Consider the following 23,039-nt stretch of genomic DNA (forward strand, 5'->3'; position numbering starts at 1 on the left):
CCACAGAGATAGCAGACTATTTATTATGAATGTAAGTATGCATTAATTTATTTATAACCTGCTTCAGTCAATGAAAGATTTGAGACAGACAAAACATTGTCTTAAACACATGAGGCTAAGATTTTTTCTATTTCCTGAGATATGAGAAGGTGGAAATTAATACCAGAACAACTTTACACATCATTTAGAGTTTTTTTGTCTGATAAACATGCTTATGCTAGCTATCTTGTTAACTATTCCTTTTTCTCATTCTATAATGTGTATTAAGTCATTACCAAATTATTCTTTCATCATTTTTATGTACCCAAGTGTTGCATATAATCAGATATTTGGAATAAATAGAACTAGACTATTTCCATTACTAAATAGACTACTGGCAATTATCAAACTATCAGTGTTCTCAGTGCTTCTTTCTGTGTGAGACTACCACTCATTAAATAAACTCTAATGGGAGCTTCATAATTGTTGCTGACTAGAGGTATTAGTTAAGGTGGGTTTTTTCCCCCTTTGGTTGCAAATAAATCATAAAACATTATACTCCCTCAAATAAACAAAACAAAACAGAATCTAGAATAAATTGGTGGAAAATGTAACATTGATTATCAGCAGATTATTGGGACCTTTTCACAAACTCAAAGAGAGATTTGAGAAAGTAGAACCTCAGGACAGGTTAGCTCTAGGAATCTCAGTAACTGAGGTTCACAGATTATTTTCCAAACTATTGTCATTCGTATGATTCAATACTATTGACTACCAATTTGGTATCTCTCTAATATAAATTTTAAATTCCCAAGAGAAAGAATCCAACTGGCTCAGCTGAGATGAGATATTTGTCCTTAGATTAGTCAGGTTTGGCCAGAGACAAACTCACATAGCCCAAACACCGCCACTGAAAGCCTACCTTTGTGGATCTGGGTTACTTACAGAGAAAACAGAATCATTATGGGTTGTCAACTCCTCTGGAAAGTGTCTGCCCCACTGGGAAATGTAATTACTTTTAAATAAACAACAAAAGAAATCTATGAAACCAGCAGCTCTTAATTCCATAGCAGAAGCAAGAAAAAACGTCTTTCTGATGTTCTCACCTGACCACACAACTGAGAATCAGACTATTTGGTATTTCTGACTTGTGCTCTTCAGGAAGGGTCTTAAATATAGTCAACTATTTAGTCACAAATGTCCTATAACAGAAACACCTAATCTGGGATTTCTAAAGGAACAGTGACAGGAATAAAGTGCAACAAACCCATGTACGTGCATTTGCTATTGTAGCAGACCTATAGTTGTTGTTGTTGTAAAGGAACAGTGACAGGAATAAAGTGCAACAAACCCATGTACGTGCATTTGCTATTGTAGCAGACCTATAGTTGTTGTTGTTGTAAAGGAACAGTGACAGGAATAAAGTGCAACAAACCCATGTACGTGCATTTGCTATTGTAGCAGACCTATAGTTGTTGTTGTTGTAAAGGAACAGTGACAGGAATAAAGTGCAACAAACCCATGTACGTGCATTTGCTATTGTAGCAGACCTATAGTTGTTGTTGTTGTAAAGGAACAGTAATCTGGGATTTCTAGATCCTATACTATCTGACTCCAAGGTAATAATGAAAGATTAATTATTCTTAATAATCCAAAAGACATAATTCTAATAATGGATTTACTTGCAATAAGACTGCACAAAATAACTTAAATGTCAAATTCCTTTTATTTGGATCTAAAATTATCAGTGTAATAGAGGATCAGCTACTAATCAGAATTCTTGGTGTTACATATTGATTGTCTCTGATAAAATGGGAATACTACCTTATTTTTCTTTGTACCTCCAGCAATATGCATAGTACCTGACAGAGCTGAATCAAGCCACTAAATTTTGTCTAGTTTGTAACAAAATTCCTTAAAACACATACTCAATGGTACTCAGTGAAGGAAAAGTGTAAAATGACTCTTGAAGGTAAGAAATGGAAACCCACCTAAGAAGGTAAAATAATTATTCCTCTTTACCAACAAATATGAGTTGTAGACAATTTAATAAAACTTACTAAAGAAGAAATCAACAGATAGAAGACTCATTCATTGAAACTGCACTCACAAAGCACCTACCACATACCAGGGATTTTCCTAGGTGTAGATATAGTAGAACACTGTATAGCACACACAGTCTCTTTGGTGAAATAGACATACAAATCAGTAATTGTGAGATAATATCATCAGGGATACAATAAAAGGAGTGACTGATGAAGAAACGAAATTATTAAAATTCATCCTTTCTCTGGCATCAGCAGAGTCCCTTAGCATGCACTCCCCTCTGACCATCTGCTCACAAAAGTGTGACATTTTTTATTCTCCAAGTCTCTAGCAAGTCTGGGCTGCCTCCGCACTGCAGGAATGCCTCCAAAATTTAATATCATCATCCCTCCTTCAGTAAAAGTGATCTCACCTCTCCTCCTTTCATAGACAAATAAAAACAAGGAAAGAGGCTTCTTGCTCTTACAAATCTGAGTGAAAAGTAGGGCTCCCCTAGACCTACTGAGTTAGAATGCGATCATAAGTCATGCTAAGATAGACCAGCTGCACCTTCTTCCAGCAGCTCGTATCTCAACAGTAGATGAGGATACATAAGAAGCTCCACACATCACTTTATATTGCTTGTAAGTTGGGTCAAAGGAGCAGGATGCCCAAAAAGTAATTTTCAAACTTCTTGTCCCCATCACATACAAATTATTTTATGACAGACAAACTGTCAGTTACAGTATATACATTTCCCAAAGGAACCATTGTCACATCTATCAGGCAACGCATGTATAGGAGAATATCCTACAAATCAGCCACTTTCTTCACTTTTCTTTACAGTGTAGTAGAATGAGTTCATGAAAAGAAAATTAGGGTATCTGAGATCTATTCCCAGCTTTACATATAATACACTACTCTTACTCCCTTTGCATTTAAATCTCCCATTGGTAACACAAGGATAATGACATAGTACCTGTTTATTTCTTTTTTTGTTTGTTTTTTTTTTTTGTACCTGTTTATTTCTAAAGCACTTGAAAATTCTCTGATAGAATATTTCACATAAGTACAGAGACCATTATTATACCAGAAAGACTTGAAAATTGGAAATCTGTGTACTCATCACTATTAAGCAGTCAACACAACAATGACAGAAGAGAAAACATCCTTCACTGAAGCATCTAAAATCAAGTATTGCTGAATACGCAGCAACTGAAAAAAATACATGTGCAAATATACTCATTTTAATGACTATCCAAATCTAAATCATCAATAATCCATTTAAATAAATCTTTGGCAAATTATCCTGACTCAAAAAAAAATAAAAAAAACCACAGAAATCTCTAATCACAGGTATTTCTTATAATGTAGAGCGTCCTAAAAAAAAAATTCTCCTTTCTAGAATTTCAGGAAGAATTCTAGCACATTCCACTAAGGTTGTTCCAAAATATGAAAATAATTCTCCTTTAAGGTGGCCAATTTAGAATAACCAAATTATCAAACTTACAGTACAGTGGTGGACAGGCATCCAAGCAGGGGCTTCCACTGAGCAGTTCTGGGCTGGGCATTTGCCTTGGTTTTGCTGCAAATAAGTAAAAATAATGTTATATTCTATATATTATGTGTAGCAATATTACACAAGCTAACATATTTATCATCAATGTGTTTATTACCTGATTTACAAGTATAGGAGGAGCCTTTGAGAATGATTTTTTTGGTGCAGTGCTGCAGAAAACTATGCAACTTCTACTCTTATCAAGGCATAAATCATCCTTTGCTTTTTTATTACTCTAAGGACTGGGTTTTGGGCTCTAGACTTCCTCAGCAGGTGGCCTTTTAGGCCCCAGCAGGACCCATCTGAGAACTCTCCTAACCCAGAGGTAAAACTAGTCTCCTCTCCTGTAGGCTCCCAGACAATAGTGACACAGGTTGTACCCATGGCAAGATCACTTCAATCAAGGTACAGATAGACTTATTTACTTGTCTTCTTTTTCTGATTGTGAGCTAGTGGTAATGATTCTCTCTAGAGCATTTCATAGAACCTCAGAATGTAGTCATACAGGACAGATCTTAGAGGTCTCTCTTGTCACATCAGAAAATGAGGTGCAAAGAAATGAAACAAGGAACACAGGGATTTGACATCGTAAGTCATTTGCCAGGCACTTTTTTTTACATAAGAAATCTATCTCTAGCTAACCTATTCTTTTGTTGTAACTCCTATAACTTCATTTCTAATTGGCCTTTTAGAAAGAATGAAGTGCTTCCCTTTAACTAACAAAACTGCTCCATCCCTGTAATAATGAGAACTGATTAGTATTGAAAAGGGGGAGGGGGTGATCAAAATAACACATCTTCTACTTTTTATTTATTTTATTCTGCACTCAATTATAATATAACCAGATTAATAATAATGTTAGCAATAGTCATAAAAACCTAGCTGTGATTTATTGAGCTACTAATATGCTGCAGATTGTTCTAGACCCATTATATTATCACTAACCACCACAACTAATATGGATAGCAGTATTATTATGCCCATTCTACAGAGAAGTAAACTGAGGTTCAGAGGAGGTAAGCAATTTGCCTAAAGGCTACCCTAGAAGAAAGCATCATAGCTGGGATAGCAGCAAAAATTTGACTGGCTTTGATTCCCATGCATGCTCCCTCTCTGAGAAGCTGCCTCTGGTATTTTTTATTTTCTATCTGTTTAATGGGGCTTAAGACATGTCATCGGCTAATATGATTTCATGTCATTAATGATCTTACCATTTCTGACTTAACTGGAATAAAATATTGAATTTAATACTTACACTAAGAATTTCCTTTTGTGATTTGTAAGCTTTTGAGAACAAACTTTATTTAGGTGATCTATTTTTAAGGCATCACTAAACTCTGAAGTGCTGTTTGAGTGATTATTGATAAAGTCACCATAAAACTACACTTAGATCATCAATCTCCATGCTCAGTTTTCTTTCTTGCTTAAATGAAAATATGACATAGAGTACCAACAGGGTACATAAGGTTCACTCGACTGATATCAGATGACCAATTTCAAACTAAGCTCAGCCATGTACTTGCTGCCATGAGATGATCCGAGTCTTGGTAGTCACATATGTAAAACAGCATTAGTATCTCACCTTATTCAGACAAATACTATTAGATGATACATATAAATTCACCTCAGATCATTGCCACAATTAGCAAGGATGTTAACAGAACACACAACGTAACAAGAACAATCTTATTTTCCTTTTCTGAACGCTTAAGCCAGATAAATATAATTTATCTATGTATGAGGTTAAACTTTTTGAAATTTGAAAATATTATTAAAATGCCAGTTATTATTATGATAGAGAACAAATTGAGGGTTGGTGAAGGAAGGTGGTGGGGGATGGGCTAAACCAATATAGTGTAACTCTAGTTAACTAACTAGAATTTAAATACACATTTGGACAAAAAAAAAAAATACTAGATACTATTATCTCTAATTATGAGAATTCATACCGAACAATGTTAACAGTGAGGAATGTCTCCTTTGTAATAATTTATAATTGTTATTAGTAGTAGTAATAATAAGCTTGTTTTATATCTAGATAGTGTTCATTTTTATGAAGCACATGGCAAAGGGGCAAATAATAATTGAGTTATGCTTGGGTGGAGGAATATAAGTACTCATAACGTATGATAGGAGCTAAAAAAAAGTAGTGTTTGAACTTCCATGGACATACAGCATGCAGTAGAGAAAGTCTGTGTAAGTCTCTCTTACTCCATTACTACCTGAGTTTTGGATACTAAGATCTCCCATTAGTGTTTTAATCAAGCATATTAACAATATGATTACATAGGAGCAGACATGTATAAAGGTCTACTGAAGACAGAGGCCACATGGACATAAATTATGTTTAGTATGTGACCAGAAGAAAAATAAGGTCAGAATATAAGTTAGGATCTTGGATTTCAGTAGTGTTCCCAATAATCCATCTATGAAACTTTGGGAAAGCTACTTTAAAACTTTAAACCTCACTTTTATCACGTATAAAATAAGAGGGTTTTATTAGATCTACAATTCAATGTGGAGAGAGGAAGTGTCATTCATCCGTGGATCTTATCCAAACCTCATACTCCTCCCAATAATTTAATATGTTCCCTCTTCCAAAAAAGTGCATCCTCCAGTTAAAAACCCCTATCATTCTGATCTACTGTTACCTAAGATACAGTTATTCCTCCGTGAATTTGAGTTATAACAAAGGTTGAGAACTTCTAGTAGAGATGGTCTCACAAGAGCTTTCAACTCAAGTGTGGTTACTGAAAGCCCTAACCCTATGTTTTGCCTAAACCTTCCTTCTACTTTGAAAGAAGACAAGATCTGACAGGGGTCAAGGGAACTGCCACAGTGGTAAAGTAATGGTTTAAAATTGTTCCTTTTTCCTTACAAGTTTCCATTCTCCTTCTTCAGTATTTTTTCTAACATTTAATGTGGGCACTGTGGTCAAAAGAATTTAGGCACCCAATTGGAAGATCCATATCTCTTTAGAGGCCATCTAGAAAGAGAACAAATACTAGAGGAAAGGACACACTCAACCTACTTTTAAGTTAATTCTTAGGCTAAAAATGAAGAGGGAATATTACAAATATCTGAAGGGCCAGTCCAGCTCTCCAAGTAAGATTTTAAGATAATAGTTGGTAACAAATTAATCTAAAGACAGAGCTTTCCTTTCCCCTTCTCTCCCACTCAACCACCTGGATATATATACCTACAGACTGTTGATACGTGACTTGATCAGGATTCAAGATCTACAGTGGTAACCCCGAAAAACATGTTCTCTCAAGAGACCAAACTAACAGTGGGTCTTCATACGTTTAAAGTCACTATGCTGTTTAGACAGGTTGATATTTCCAAATCTCTCACTCCTTTGGTTGTCTTTTTCTGACTGTAACACCTTGATGTATTTCATTCTAGATTATCCTGAGCAAATGAGTCTGACATGCTGGACAATTACACCTCAGATTGATTATGTAAATATATAACTACAAAGGATTTGATACAAAGGATTTGAATAGTGACAAACACTTGGCAAAGAAAATTCTAAAGATTTTCTACCCAATGAATCCCAACCCTAGAAAGAGTGAGGATTTTTTTGACTATCAGCAGTTTATGTCTGTTAGAGTGCTTTGGAGTTTACAAAGTATCTATATAGACATTTTAGTCATTTAATCCCCCAAACAACTTTGTGTGTGGTAGTGTGAGAACTGACTCATCCAAATAAAATTTTGACCTAAATGTTTCATTCAAAACAGCATGTTCTTCTGAAAGCAGAGAACAAGCTGAAAGGTTCTGTTGTAATAGTCACAGTAAAATGTTTCTTGTAATCATAGGGTTTCCTCCTGGGTTGAAAATTGCCTCATGATAGTACTGTACCCATACTCATTCATTCTTTTATCTATTCACTCATTTATCAAATATGTTTTACATGGAAGACACCATGCTAGCTATATAGAGAGACATAAAAATTTAAATAAATATTCTTTCTTCAAAGAGCTCCTGATCTTTTAGGAGATACACTACAGCATTTTACATTTAAAAAGGGTTAAAGGGCTCAGTTGGTTAAGTGTTCAACTCTTGATTTCAGCTCAGGTCATGATCATGGTGGTAAGACTGAGCCCTACATCAGTCTCCATGCTAGGCAAGGAGTCGACTTATCTCTTACTCTATCCCCTTCTCCATCTGCCCCTGCCCCTGCTCATGCTTTTTCTCTCTAAAATAAATAAATCTTTATTTTAAAAAAAACAGGTTAAATACTAGGATCATTCATTCATTTAGTTGGTCAACATTCATTGAGAAATTAGTATGTGCCAGCTACTATATTAGGAAAAAGGATACACCAAGACTCAGTCTCTATCTAAAAGAAGTTCTGAGTCTAGGGGGGACAAATGACCTGATAAGCATGCAATTGTAAAGCAATATTCTTGAAAGAAATAAAACATGACATGGGCCAGTCAAAAAGATCCATCTCACCCATTTTGGGGCAGGACTAAAGATGAGAAAGGGCTATGAAAAATTGTACAGAGAAATTCAGGACAAAGGTAAGAGTACTGTACTCTAAATAAGGAAGGTCTTTATACAGGAGACACTTCAGTTTTCCAGTAAAGCTTTTAGGAGGAAAAAGGATGAGTAGACAGCCTTTGAGACAAAGGTACATCATACACCATCTTACAGTACTGAATCGAAGTATTCTAGGACTTGGTCACAAAGTCCCTTGATTCCTCTTGCTTAGAAAGCCTCAGAAATCTAGGTCTGGGGGGAAAGAATTGTTCTGTGCTCTACAGACAGCTGACTTCTTCCTCTCCCCTCATTTATCCTACTTCACAGTGAGTGCACGGACAACAGGGTGTGGAGCAAATAAGTACTATGAAGGAGTGGACAGACATGATGGTCCATTCCTGGTCCTATACAAAACACAAGAGGCTTTCCTGAGTTGAGTCTTTGAAAAAGTACTTGAGGTGTCCTTCTATCTTTTTTGAAACTCTCAGATGCTTTAAAGATGAAGAAACAGACATAAAAACATGATGTCCTAATGGTAAAACTAAGTGGCTTATTGCACAGCTGAAATAAAATAACATGTAATAATTTTGTGCAAATAGACTGTGAACTCTAAGGCACTTTATATATGTGACAAGTAATTATAGTATCAATTGTTATAAACATTAATATAATACTTACAAATTAATTCTTCTTTTTAAAATTATTATAAAACACATTTTCAGACTTCTAGCTCATAAGTACTCCAGCACATCAAGTTAAGGGAATTTCCAAAAATATTGAAAAAAAAATACACAACTCCCAAGGTGCCTCCAAATCAAGAATTTTACAGATAGATCCATAATATGTATATAGGTAGACATATAAGGTGTGTATATATATGTACATAAATGTTTATATGTACATGAATGTATAAATAATTTGAGCAAATAAAAGTTTTCATCCAGTTATGTTCCTTATTTGCCATAAAAATGTGTAATTTTAGTGTAAGATGTTAAAGAAAAGGAGAAAATCAAATTTTGCCAGGTGCAGAAGTATAGTATAGGCACAAAATGTTACATTGGTAGTCTTGTCTAAGACATCAACATATGACAAAAATGAGATTCTAAAGGAGGTGCTATAATTTCAAAGGAAATTGCCAAGAACTACTTTCAGGTCTCTGAACCCTTATCTATAATGAGGTTATATGAGGCTTATGTGTTTGGAGATTTATAAAGGGATTTATTGGTAGAGGGGCTGGTGGGGGTGGGGATCTCATTTTTCTCTTAAATTAGTGAATGAGGCTTCACTGGGTCTCATATCGAGCTTCATATAACTTCCTTGAATTTGGGAGGGCAGTATCCTGGGATCCAACTCCTACCTGAAAAATTTAATGAATGAGGAAACATGGCAAATTGGTTTTTGCCTCAGGAGAAGTACCTTCTTTTGGGCCAGACTGCACTTCAGTTTGTTAAAGAAAAAAAAAAAAAAAAAGCCATCCTGGAGCCATTGTGATGCCTGCTAAGACAACCCTTTGTGTGGATGCACTGCTAAAAAACCAGGGCTGAAGAAATACATCAACTACATTACAGAAGATTTAGTCAGAGAGGCCCAGAAGGGAAAACTCTAAGACCCACATCAGCCCTAATTAGAGATAGGGTCTGAAGCCAGACTGCCTGGGTTAAAATTCCAGATCCACCTTTTTACTGGTGAGGTGACACTGGGCAAGTTGCTTAATCTCCCTTTGCCTCAATTATGAAGATTAAATGAATTACTACTAGTAAAGCACTTAGAACTATTTCTGTACACAATCAGCACTATGTATGTGCTATTTTCTTTGTATTTTTTTTTATCTATATTATTCCATGTCAGTTTCAGAGAGCAAAAAAGTGTGGTAATCCCAATCCCATAAGAACTTTCTGCTCAAATGTTTACTTCTCTTTCATGCTCCAACTAGCAAATGGAGAAGAAGAAAAGAAAAGCTTGTCTTATCTGAGGATCCAATAGTAAGGAAAAGAAAATCTCATATCTGGAGAAGTGGTCAGAGTTATGATTAATATTTGGAACTGGATAATTTTAATTACTAAATTAAATCTATATTTGTGATTTTAAATGATTGGAGAACTTTTAATTCCTTAGAAATAACTGGAAATTCATGGGAAGTCATATGACTGCCCAAGTTTTCATCTAGAGAACAGGGTAGGGATTACTGACAGTAAGAAGCATTAGGCAAGAAATCAGGAGCCATTAAAGTGGCTTCTATCATTATATCCCATAAATCTTGTTTGTCCAATGTATCAGTTACAGATGCAAAACATATTCATGATTACTATTAACCTTTTTATTCAGTTTTGGACATAATTCCTCATAATCCTTCAACACCTGACTTCATTCCTTCCTGGGCTTGTTTTTTTACATGCTTCCTTTTATTTTCTCAGGTTTCAAAGGTGTTTAATATAAGTTGGCCTAATTTGTTTCTGAGGAAATCCTTACTAAGACTGAAGCCATGCTGGGGAGTCATGCATTTGTCTCTTCTGTAAATGAAATAACTGCTGACCCATTATCTACAGAATGCTGAGAATGAAGGTTTTTCAGTGGGCAGTGATGGCAGTGCTGAGTCACACTAATGCTTTCAAATTCCCTTGTGACTCCAGGCAGGGGTTTGCCCAGGTTAGCAAAGGCACAATCAGTGGTCATTTAGTGAATAAAAGGGTTAAATACTCTAGGTTAAAATAATATTGTAACCATCTAGTTACCTGGATTAATGAACTCTGAAGAGTGAGATAGGTTCTGAATTCTCAGGCTGGTGACATTTGAAGATTTATCATACTGGAGAGCTACTGTTACTGTTGTAACTTGACATTGCATGGTATCAACTCTAGGGCCCCAGAACATAGATTCAGATGGCATTTTCTAGATGTATAATAAAATATTATTTATTGAGCACCTATCAGATGCCAGGCATTTGACATTTATTGTTAGTTCGTTCTTTTGTCACATTAACCCTGAAAGTTTGTAGAGAAGGGTGTTTAATACTATGAGGAATCCACTGGACCCGGTTAGAATGCCAGTTTTTACTTTCTGGAATTGGAACTTTAGATAAGTTTCTTAGTCTCTGTGAGTTTTGGTTTCTCGTCTATAAAGTGGAGAGAAAAATACCAGTTTAAAAGATTATTATAAGGATTATATAAGATAATACATATACTATATTTAGCCCAGGGTCTAGAACATACTCTAGCAGTATTAAGATAAACATATTTATATTATAGAATATAAATATTAATATTTATCCCATTAGTCAGGGATTAATTAGCTCCTCCAAGCCTATTTTCTCACCTCTGAGTATAAAATAATAATATTTATCTCACAAGATCACTATGAAAATTAAATGAGAAAAAGTACAAGTAAGTACTTGGCAAACATGAGGAATTTTAAATGTAAGTTTTAAATCTAAGTTGAAAAGAGTATCTGCAGTTTTAAGATAACTAAATTTGGGAGACAGAATTAACTATGCAGTCTGGGATCACAAACTTGAAATCATTGGTCTGTAAATACTTCTAAAAAATATATTATGGTATTTTAACACTTTGTGGCAGCACATCCCAATATTCCTTGCAACTCTAGAATTCTTTGGAAGTTGAGTTATTGCTATGTAGAGGTAGATACAATAGAATAATTTAAGCCTCTAAATATGAGATTTAAAGACAGTCTTGCAAAATACTTTAAATATCATTAATATTTACATATTGTCTCTTCAACCTACTGACATAACAAGATAAGACAAGAATAATGGACTACAATTGTACCTTTCTTTGTGCAAGAAACAAAACTTTTGGTGTTATATACTACAGTCAAAAAATATTCTTCATTGGCAGATCTATTTTAAACTACAAATTTTTATGGAAATAAAGCCTGTGATTCCTAAAATAGCCTGCATTTTTCTTTCTGACATATTTTAAGTTCATCTGTAAAAGAATACCTTCCTTGAATTAATAAGGAAGAAAAGTATCTAAAATTTCAAGTCCACAAAATAAGGTCCATACTTTGAGGAAAGAAAGGCCATTCAGAAACAAGATCAAAGCAATTCATTTCTATTCTCACTGCTACCATAGAGACAAAGAGAAAAGAGTGAAGAGTTTTAGCTTACTTAATTCTTCCTGAAATTTATAATTAACTACATGGGAAAGGGGACAATTACCATATTTCCAAAGAATAAAGGATTAAAAAAGTTGAGCTTTTGATAAGACATAATTACAACCTATTAAATATGCAATTCATATCAATTTGTTCTTATAATCTTCTGGAGTTTAAAAAAATGCATATACATTGGACAGTGTTTTCTGTAAAATATACTTGGAATGCCATCAGTTTAAAGGTACACAGTTCTCTCTTATAGAGGTTTTTCTCAGATAATTAAAATTCCGGCAAAACTTAACACAAAGTAAAGGGAGTTGATTGATATTATTTTTGTATGTGCCTTGATTTCCTGACACCTATGAACATATATTTTTGGACAAATGTTAATCAGGAATGTGCAGGCTTTTGTAGATCAGGTGCCATAGCCAACATCAAGCAGTCAGCCAAGAAGAACTAGCAATTAGACCTGTCCTCGATTTAAATAGAACTTCAGATTGCTGAGTAAATTACATGTGTATTACTTAAGGACAGTTTTATTTTAAAGGACTAGCAAGAAAGCACTGTAGCTTGAAATCCTAGGAGATTCGTAACAAAGACCAGAGAGAGGAAGGATTTGTTTTGCTAAAAATATGTGGTTTGATTTATAGTCTCTTTAGCAAAAGATTTTCAAATACTTTTTTATCAGCAAGAATATTTAGAACTCCTCTTCACATTTTCTAATGAGAACCATATTAGAAAATAAATAATTTGTTATTGTGAGACACCATAAATACAGCATGATAAGTTATATATCTATCTCTTTGTAAAAACATAAGATGCAGGAAGAATGAGGTTTTCTTAATTAACATTTTTTGAACTGTGTTTTATGCAACAACCAAAATTCCTGCTAGTGTGGATAATAAATGGTATGATTCATACCTTAAGATTTGACTTTTGGTTTTCTTTTTTTTGTTTTGTTTTTTTTTTTGTTTTTTTTTTGAAATGTGGGTAAGTGGTCTTCAGGGAAAATATTGCTGACTATATTAACTACTTGGAAGAGTGGTACATTTGATTATTTTGAGGCATTCTGTCTAGGGGTCTCAGAATAATTTTAAAGAAATATTTGAAAGTGTCTAAAATTTTTAACTCAGATCTCAGCCACAGAATACCATAACATCCATTTGGAACCCCTCTTGCATAGTGCTGGTGTTATCTGTGGTTAGTTGGACAAATTCCAAGCAATAATCATTATTATAGTTTCTTTGTTTTCTTTTGGAGGTTACTTGGGGTAAAAGCAGTCAATGATACTGATACACTTTGTTCTCTAAAATGTAAAGCAATGTAAAAATGAGAAACCAACAAAACAAAAACAACTAGAACTGCTGTGAACTCACATTCCTTTCCTAGATAAGTCTGTATCCTGAAAGCTGAATACAGCATAATGTGTCCTGAATTGGGAAGAAAAGAAAAATAAAAAGACTCTTTCAATTCTTTAATTCTTTAATTCATTCATGAACTAATAATTTAGGACAGTAAAGTCGTTGTTAAAATTTTCTATTGTATAGCCTTCAGATAAATCTTAATGTTTTTATTGTAAAAATATACTATATAGTAAAAAAAATTACTATATCTTTACAATATATTTATGGTAAATATATACATGCTATAAAGTCAAATAATTTTCCCCAAAACAAGATTAAGTATCATACTATATAAAATCTCTGTGGGGGCACCTGGGTGGCTCAGTGGTTCTCTGCCTTTGGCTCAGGTTGTGATCCCAGTGTCCTAGGATCGAATCCCACATCAGGCTCCCTGTGGGGAGCTTGCTTCTCTCTCTGCCTATTTCTCTGCCTCTCTTTCTGACTTTCATGAATAAGTAAAATCTAAAAAACAATCTCTGTGAAGTTAAATGGACATGAGTTGTCATTCTTTGCTCAATCCAAAAATCTGGTCTGACCACTTTAGCTTTTGCTTACTAAAACTGTGCTTTGACTTACAAGTATTTTTATACTTGAATTTTAGAAGTTTAAATGATTATCTTTATAGTTGGTTTATCCTAGATGTGATCCAGTTGCCATTTTTCTTGGTGTTGTGGTGAAGACTTTTCTCTTAGTCCATTTCTTTTTCATTAAAATGACATTTCAAGTGTCATTTTAGAACCAGAAACCATTCACAGATTAAATTCACCAATTGCCTGTCAACTGAAAAGTCTATCCATTAGAGTACAACAATTTTTTACATGTAGGTATTGTAAGGTGTACATTAAATAAAACTGTGTATATGTGCAGATGCATATATATCCGTGTATATATACATATACATGTATGAGTATGTGTTGTGTACGTTGCAGGAAGAAAATATGTCACCTTTCATTCTTTTATACATATTCAATAATGCAATATCTATCAAATGTCTCTTAAATGAAAGAATCATTTGTACTTATGGTACAGTTGCCAGCGCCACACTAATTGGTTGGCTATCAATATAGCTAAGTACCTCCCCCTATATTCAGTGTTCACATTCTAGCAAGAGGCAGACACATGTAAATATTAATTGTACAATTAAATAGTAGCTATTACACATTGTACTGAAGACATGGAGAGTGGCTGACTAAACCTGGTAGGGCAGCTATCAAGGAAGATACTTATGTAGGAAGCTGCATTTAAACTGAGTGTTAGAGGTCAAGAAGAGGATTATTAGATAAATATCAGGCTAAAGACTTGAGAGGCATTCTGGGCATTAAGTAAAGCATGTAGAAATGGGGGAAAGGAACTCAGATTATTTGGGAAAACAAATGTAAGAAACTATAGTTCAATAAGGCATGAAGGATGGTAGAATCTGAGATAAGAAAGTTAGGCAAGGGTCCAAACAAAGAGGGTCATGTATATGAGGTCAGGCTCTGCGAACTTCATCCTGCAGGTCAGTGCTTGTCAAATCTTGGTGTACAAAACCAACTAGAGATCTTACTGACATGCAGGTTCTGACTCAGTAGTTCTCACATGGGGCTTGAAATTTTGCATGTCTAACAAGCTCTGAAGGAATGCCACTCCAACTGGTCAACAGATCACACTTTGAATAATGGAACAGTAGGGGACAGGAAACTGCTATAGGGTTTTAACTAGAACTACAACAGACATACAAATTATACACATGTACACACACATATATATATACATACACACATAACACATACATAACATATATAAACATACATATGTGTATATATATATATTTTAAGGAAGGTCTCAGCAGTGTGGAAAATGTATAAAGGATAGGATAATGGGCAAGGTAAGAAGAATTAATAAAAATTAGCACACCCTAGGATTTAGGGAAAAATAATCAAAATCAACTCCTACTTTTCATAACAACTGAGATAGTTACATCTATCCACTGAGCAGAGAGCAGAGTAGGAGAAATATTTATGCTCAGATGCCTCCAGAGATTGAACATTTTCCTGGAACTTTTGACTTAAGTTTGCTTAACAGGTAAATAAAACTCTAAATTTCAAAGAATTTTTTCATTTACCATCAAACCAATTTTCCACAAAATTTGTTGTCTCCTGAAAGGTTAGTTCAAGAATTGAACTATATATACAAAGAAATAGATATGTGTGGGTAGGCATTTAGAAGAGGAATTTGGAGAGAGGGCTATTTTCAAAGGATTTCAAATCTGGTACTAATTTTGAATACACATTGAAAGAAAAGGTTAAAACATTTGGTCTCTTTTTCTCACAAATAAATACCTATAAACCTAGGAAATACTCACTAAAATCAAAAGAAATTCCCATCACCATGACTATACCATAAAACTTACTACTAGAATAGTAACAGGATAATTGATTATGAACTTTGTCCTTAAATGTCAGATTCCTCCAAAAAGAGGTAAAGAAAAGGAAGATGAGATGGAATAAAAACATACACAGCTACTTAGTGACTATATGTTATATACAGTTGCCATACTAAGCCCTGTGTGTATATTTGTATTAGCTGTTCCCTTTGTCTGGAATGCTCTTCCCCAAGATCTTCACAAAGCCAGTCCTTTCAAGTGCCCAGAACTTTTTTCAGAGAGGACATCCCTGTCTATCTAGAGTAGCCCTTGTCCCTTTTTACACTCATCCAGTTTTCCATATTTCATTTCTCTGCCTTTTAAATTATAGTAGTTACTGTTATCTGTAATTATGTTTAGTATTTGTGTGCCTATTAATGGCCAGTCTCCTTGCTCTATAATATAAGCTCTATGAGAGCAGGGACCTTGTTCAATTTACTCACTGTTATATCTGCACTGCTTACAATACTACCTGACATACAGTATGCACTCAGTAAATATTTGTGGAAGTAATGAATACTGCAATTAATCCTCACAACAACCCTTCAAAGTGCTTTTTGTTACTTCATTTCATAAATATGGAAACTGAGATTCAGGTAAATTAGGTAATTTATTCCTGACAACAGAACCATAACTGGTAGAGCAAGAATCTGTCTGACTCCAAAGGCTAAGCTTTCACTATGCTATGCTGCCACTCGAAGCCAAATTTAGTGGTGGATGCCAATGGCTGTCCAACTGCCCAAAACTCACATCTCTGAGAGGCCTAAGACATGTCTGGCCAATTTTCCTGGGTGACTGTAATCAGCGTAAAATTAGTTCTAATACATATATGAATACAGCTTCATTTTCCCCACCATACAGAAATGCTATTGGTAATAAAAGATCCCAGTTTACTCTAGGATTTCCTACTTTCAGTAATTATAGTCATCCTTTCCATGTATATAGTATTTTATATTTTTTAAATATATACTCATTTGTATATAATAATCTCAAGAAGGAAATATTGATAAACCAGTATTACCATCACCATTTCAGACTAAAGAATAAAAACCTCAGGAAATGTAAAATGAATTGACTAAGATTACTAATATTACTAATATAATAAGTGGGAAACCCAAGTCTATAACCTTACTTTCTCACTCCCGAATAGATTTTGATGAAATATACATCCCTGCAATGAGATGGGTTTCTCAAGCAGCTGTAATCATGGTAATTTCCTTTAAGAAAATCTTACCTACAAATATGCAGATTATATGATGGGCACATAATGAAGAGAAGTGATGAATTCTTGTTTAATCCAGAAGGAGTTATGTGATTTATTTCAGTTTTCAGCACAATAAGTGTGTTTAAATATTATTTGATTTGCAAAATTTGATTTGTACTTGTTTCCTCTGCAAACCCACATTTGTCTGATAAACTAAGATTTATCTAAAGGTCTTCCAAAGGACAATCCTTTCAGACTCCTAGCTCTTCACAGCACATGTGGCTCTTCTCAAAGTGTCAAAAAGGACTAATGTTGTGAATAATACCCTGGTAATCAGGTTTGGTAGAAAAGAACATTTACTATAGATGTATTAGCAAATGGCTGGTGTGATTCATAAAATAAAATTTTATTTCATCCTATAAATTTACTTTTACAGGCTATGAATGTGTCCAAAACACTACAAATATATAACTGAGTAATTTTAAATTAACCACTATGTGAATGCATTACTTTTATTTAATTAGGTGCTTAGGTAGAGAAGGAAAAAATCCAAAATATAGTACCAAGAGCATATTTTAACTAAATAATAACCTTGAAGTGATTCAACAAGAGAATAATGATAGTGGACAGACTGGATATTGGAGTCACAAAGTCCTGGGTTTGAATCCCCATTATGAAGCTGCTCAGCTGTGTGACTATATCAAATCTTTAAGATATGGAGGATTTTACTTCACTGGGCTGGTCTGAAACTGAATGAGTTAATTCATCAAGTTCCTTCAGTATGCTAGGAAATGTCCCAGACATTACGTATACAAAAATGAGAAAAATAAATGTCTCTTTCTTCATGGAGCTCTGTCTAGTCAAGAGGGAGACATTGAGAAAATCATCATAAAAATCAGTGTATAATTATGAATTGTGACAGACAGAAATATGGGATGAGATAATACCATGAATAGATAATCTAACTGATAATTTTAGGAAAAGGAGTAGCATGTATAGTTAGACCTAGAAGACAAGTAGGATTTAAATAGATGGAAAGAGCCATCTAGACAAGGTAGTAGTAAGTGGTAGTCTCCAAAGCAGGAACATGGCTGATACCTTCAAAAAAGAGAGGGAAGCCAGCAAGGCCAATGCATCAATTAGTTTAAGGAAAGGCCATGGAAAATAGCATAAACATAAGCATAGTCTGGCCCACACATTGTTAAGATTCTTGGAATATAAAACACAAGGCATAATGATGGACTATAAGACAGAAAAGGAATTCAAGTGCTAGGTCAAAGGAGAATTGTATCCTAAGGAAAGAATTTGGACAACTATTCATCTTCAGTTCAATAGGGTGCTATAGCAGGACTTCCACTTGAGAGTTACACCATTGGACTTAGGTATTAGAACAATCATGCTGGCAGCTATCTGGAATGCTTAATAAAGGAAAGTTAAGCTATTATATTAGTGGAATAAATATGCCAAAGTGTTTTACATTATTAAAATGGTTAATCTCAAGTTACTAATAGAGTCATGGAATCTCTTCACATAGGCTATTTTTCCTACACAAAAAGGCCAGATTGTATTAAATTTTCCCTACTTTCAGCTGTATTTCTGCCTCTCTCTGCCACTGAGTAAATTTTCCCTGGTCCATTAAGTACCCTGCTCCAGTGGCCCTCTAGTCTCTGTACAATGGCCCCATGACCTTGCAGACACTTGGTTGGGATGACAGGTATCAAAACTCAACTTCTTCATACTTATAACTAGTCCCTACCTATCTCTGTATGCTTTGTATCGTACTACTCACTTTGAACCCCTTATGTCCTAGCTACACTTCCTTTCCTTTCCTTGAATGTATCATTCTCTCTTTTCTCTCTCATCACTTTCTTCTCTACCTTCCCTTCTCTTCATTATCTGCATATCTATCTATCTATCTATCTATCTATCTATCTATCATCTATCACATCTAGGACTTGCTTAAAACACTTTACTCACCCTCATTGTGCCCTCTATAGCTACATACCAGTTTAATTGTCACTTCCCCAGAAAACCCTTCCCTGATACTAAGCCCTTGCCTACCCTTCATCTAATCCCATCAGATTCTTTAGATATCCTTGTACTCATTGCCATAGAATTCTATACTCACCCCTTTATTACACATTACTATAATTTCTATAATCAGCTGTTCTCTCTACTACACTAAAAGTTCCATGAGAACAGATTGTTCATTATATCCCTATGCCTACCAATGTCAGGTACATTTTAGGCATTCAACAAATAAATACCTGTTAAATAAATAAAATGAATGAATAGGTGTGCTGCTTCCACTATGAAAGCAGAAAGAACTATACACTTGCATGAATAAACAGCTTTGTCTAGAAGACAGGGCCACTCAGGCAAACCATTTGTTGCCTTGGTGACTTGTTTCATTTTTTCTACATAAAGGTCTGGTGAAAAATAAGAAACCTTTCATCCCCCGCCAAATTATAGTTATAAATACATCTATGATAAATGCATTTCTAAGAATATAATATACAATTTTTTTCTATTCAGGTCATAAGTAATATGATACTAGCCTTAATAAAAAATATCTTTTATCTTTTTTTTTTTAATTTTTTATTTATTTATGATAGTCACGGAGAGAGAGAGAGAGAGGCAGAGACACAGGCAGAGGGAGAAGCAGGCTCCATGCACCAGGAGCCTGATGTGGGATTCGATCCCAGGTCTCCAGGATCGCGCCCTGGGCCAAAGGCAGGCGCCAAACCGCTGCGCCACCAGGGATCCCCTAAAAAATATCTTTTAAATGCCCAGCAACAACTTCTGTTTTCCCTTAGAAATTCTGAGCAACTTTAGTGTAAAAGAAAGTGGGTTGATGGAGCCAAACAGTAATATCTTACTTACAGAGAAGACATAGTATTAACATCAATAAAGCATTTTTAATACTGCCTAGTCCATGGGATACCTGGGTGGCTCAGCCATTTAGTGCCTGACATTGGCTCAGGACGTGATCCTGCAGTCCCAGGATCGAGTCCCACATCAAGCTCCCTCCATGGAGCCCGCTTCTTCCTCTGCCTGTGTCTCTGTCTCTGTCTCTGTCTCTCTCTCTCACTGTCTCTCATGAATAAATAAATAAATAAAATCTTAAAAAAAAATACTGCCTAGTCCACTTTTCATTATATTTAAATTTTATTATGCACAGTAACCTATTAATACCATTAAACATTAAAAATTAATAGCACCATCATGCCTTCATTACAAATTACAGCAGCAAACTAACATATTATAGCGGTCTTTGGAGATTTTTTAAACTTTTTTTTTTTAATATCTAGAAGGCTGGTTAATGAACATGGGAAGTGATATCAATGTATGTCTTACCCACTAATACTTTTTAAGATACTTAGTGTGCATAAATAATTTTGTCTGCAGAGATAATATACTTTAGAATAATATTGGTTAGAGATAGAAAAGGAAGAACCTCAAAAATACAACTAAAAACACTTATTTTACAGGCAAGGACATGGATACCCAGATGCCTCTTGGTGTACAAAGTCGCAAAGTGCAGATTTACTTTGATTTTACACAGTCGCACCTTTCTTCTGTTCTTGTACCAATTCAAAATACTATTACATATTATACTTAAGGATCCCTACACAAAAAAAAAAAAAAAAAAAGGATCCCTACACAACAAAAATTCGACTTACTGCTTGCACTTTATTAAATTTAACCGAGAATATTGTTTGCTACATAGAACTGTTGTCCTATTGGCCAATCACTAATAGAATGTCTCTGACTTAACATAGTCTAACATTATCTTCCTTATATTTTGGTTATTAAAATTATTGGAAATATGGTCTTACAATCATTCAAAACATATTTAAGAAATGCCTGCTCTATAAAATATATTAATTAGTGAGTAGTGTTTAATCAGTATTATTGAGATGACCTCATTTTCCTTAGTGACCACAACCAGAGGGAGAGATTAAAGATATAAATTGTGAACAGCTCAATAAATTGTCCTATACTGAATTTTTCCCATACGCCAGGAATTGTGCTAGGTACTTTCTACACTTTACCACAACATCGCTCTCGCACAGATCATAACATCCTTCCAACAGATGAGGAAATCAAGGCTGAGAGAGATCAGGTTAAACAGCTTAGTGAATCCTAAGTTAGGAATTGTCAGAGCTACAATTTAAATCCATGCCTTGCTCTAGAGTTCTACTTTTCACACTAAGTCATGTTACTTCTCTTTGTCAGGAGTGACATCTGTGACAAAAGAGTTGAAACTGAAACTGGACAGAAACAGTCAAATAAAAGAGATGACTCAATCTTCTTTGAAAGTGAGTTTTCTGAACATCTGAAAAGACCTTGGGATCCCTGTGGCAGAAACTCTGTTTTTGGTTGCTCTGATTATTTCCTGGCCTAAAAGATTTTACCCCAAACCTGAGGGCAAACCAGTCTGACCAGACTAATTAAGACAGTGAGCAACCTGAATCTTATGGGTGAGATCTAGGATAGGATTATTTTTATCAGGTGGGTTAGATACTATGAAACGCACCACAATCACTTCTTTTTTATATGCAGAAAAGCTAAAAATAAAAACACTTCTCTGGTATTCTAATAGATCTTTTTATATGCCATCATACAGTGCTTTGTCTTGATTTGTCATAATCTCTCATTAATCATCTAACATCCATTCTTAGGAATGTGGAGCAGAGACATGAGGAGGAATTTACTTCTACTCTGTGTGTAATAGAAGGAAGTGAGTCCAAGGGGACAGTAAGTATCATTCATGCCAGCACAGGAAGGAAAGAAAACCAGGGGAAGTATTTATGTGCCCCTGCCAGTGAAAATGTTGACAAGGGTGATATTGAGATGTGCCATAGATGAGGTGGAGCCCAGGACAGACCAGGATAGTTATGAGTTCCAGTCTCACACAGAGTTGCTGTAAAGCAAGACTTGAAGAAAGTATCTCAGCCAGAGCAGCTAGGAGGTAGACTCATTGCTGGAGAAGAAAGAGATGGGAGTTGAACTAAAATAGAATTAAAATTTCCAAGTTGTTGGCAAGTTTCCTATCAAAGACTCCCAGGAAAGTGGGGCAAGGACATCCCAAGTGCAAGGCCAGGGCTTTTTTTGGAAAAAGAAAGAGCACCAATGGTGGTAGGTAGGGTGGGTAGGACTTGGGATCTGAAGCTGGCCAGGAAGCCTCCTCACTCATGTGAGCTTTTAAATCAATCATGCACTATTTACCACCATCATAATATGACTTTGTTGTAACTATGTTACATAGTTTGTAATATAGGGTGGCACATATGAAGATGATACATATATATATCATGAATATGAATATTCAGAATATAAGTCTGAAAATATTCATGAATATAATTCAGAAAATTCATAAATTCTCACACGGGTGTTTGTCCTATTGAATTATGTAATTTATTTGATAAATCAAAATATTGGAATTTATGCCCAATATAGCATTTAAAACAGAATAATATTTTTCATTTGTATCTGTGGTCATTAATGTTTTGTTAAAAGAATATAAAGCACATGACATGTTTCCATAATTAGATCATGTTTTCCAAATTGAGAAAACTTCAATTTCAATGTTGATTTAAATTGTTCAGTGCAACAGATTATAGTTTGGGGTTGTAATTAATAATTTTTATAACTTATTTTAAAGTACTAATTATGTTTCACAGTACTTGTAATTATTATTACTTGGGGATGATTATGAAACACATGTAAGTCAGACCTGACAGTATTCACTCAAGGAAAGTAACACTGAGTGCAATACCTCTGTAAAAGTACATGTTTAAGAGACTATTTCTTTTCCTAGATTACATATGAAAATACAATTTCCCACTCAGCTTTTTTAAAAAA

General features: G+C 34.6%; 1 protein-coding gene across 15 annotated transcripts in view; it reads right to left on the bottom strand.

The window, feature by feature from the left end:
* The window catches only part of DLG2 (discs large MAGUK scaffold protein 2), a 1,975,849-nt gene that overhangs the window by 1,512,796 nt on the left and 440,014 nt on the right, over positions 1–23,039 (bottom strand). For all 15 annotated transcript variants that reach the window (XM_072794850.1, XM_072794842.1, XM_072794854.1 and 12 more), the window contains one exon: positions 3,515–3,589. In XM_072794850.1, the coding sequence (XP_072650951.1) occupies positions 3,515–3,589 (75 nt within the window). The remainder of the gene's footprint in view (positions 1–3,514; positions 3,590–23,039) is intronic.

Source organism: Canis lupus, chromosome 23, assembly GCF_048164855.1.
Source record: "Canis lupus baileyi chromosome 23, mCanLup2.hap1, whole genome shotgun sequence".
NCBI classification, from domain to species: domain Eukaryota; kingdom Metazoa; phylum Chordata; class Mammalia; order Carnivora; family Canidae; genus Canis; species Canis lupus.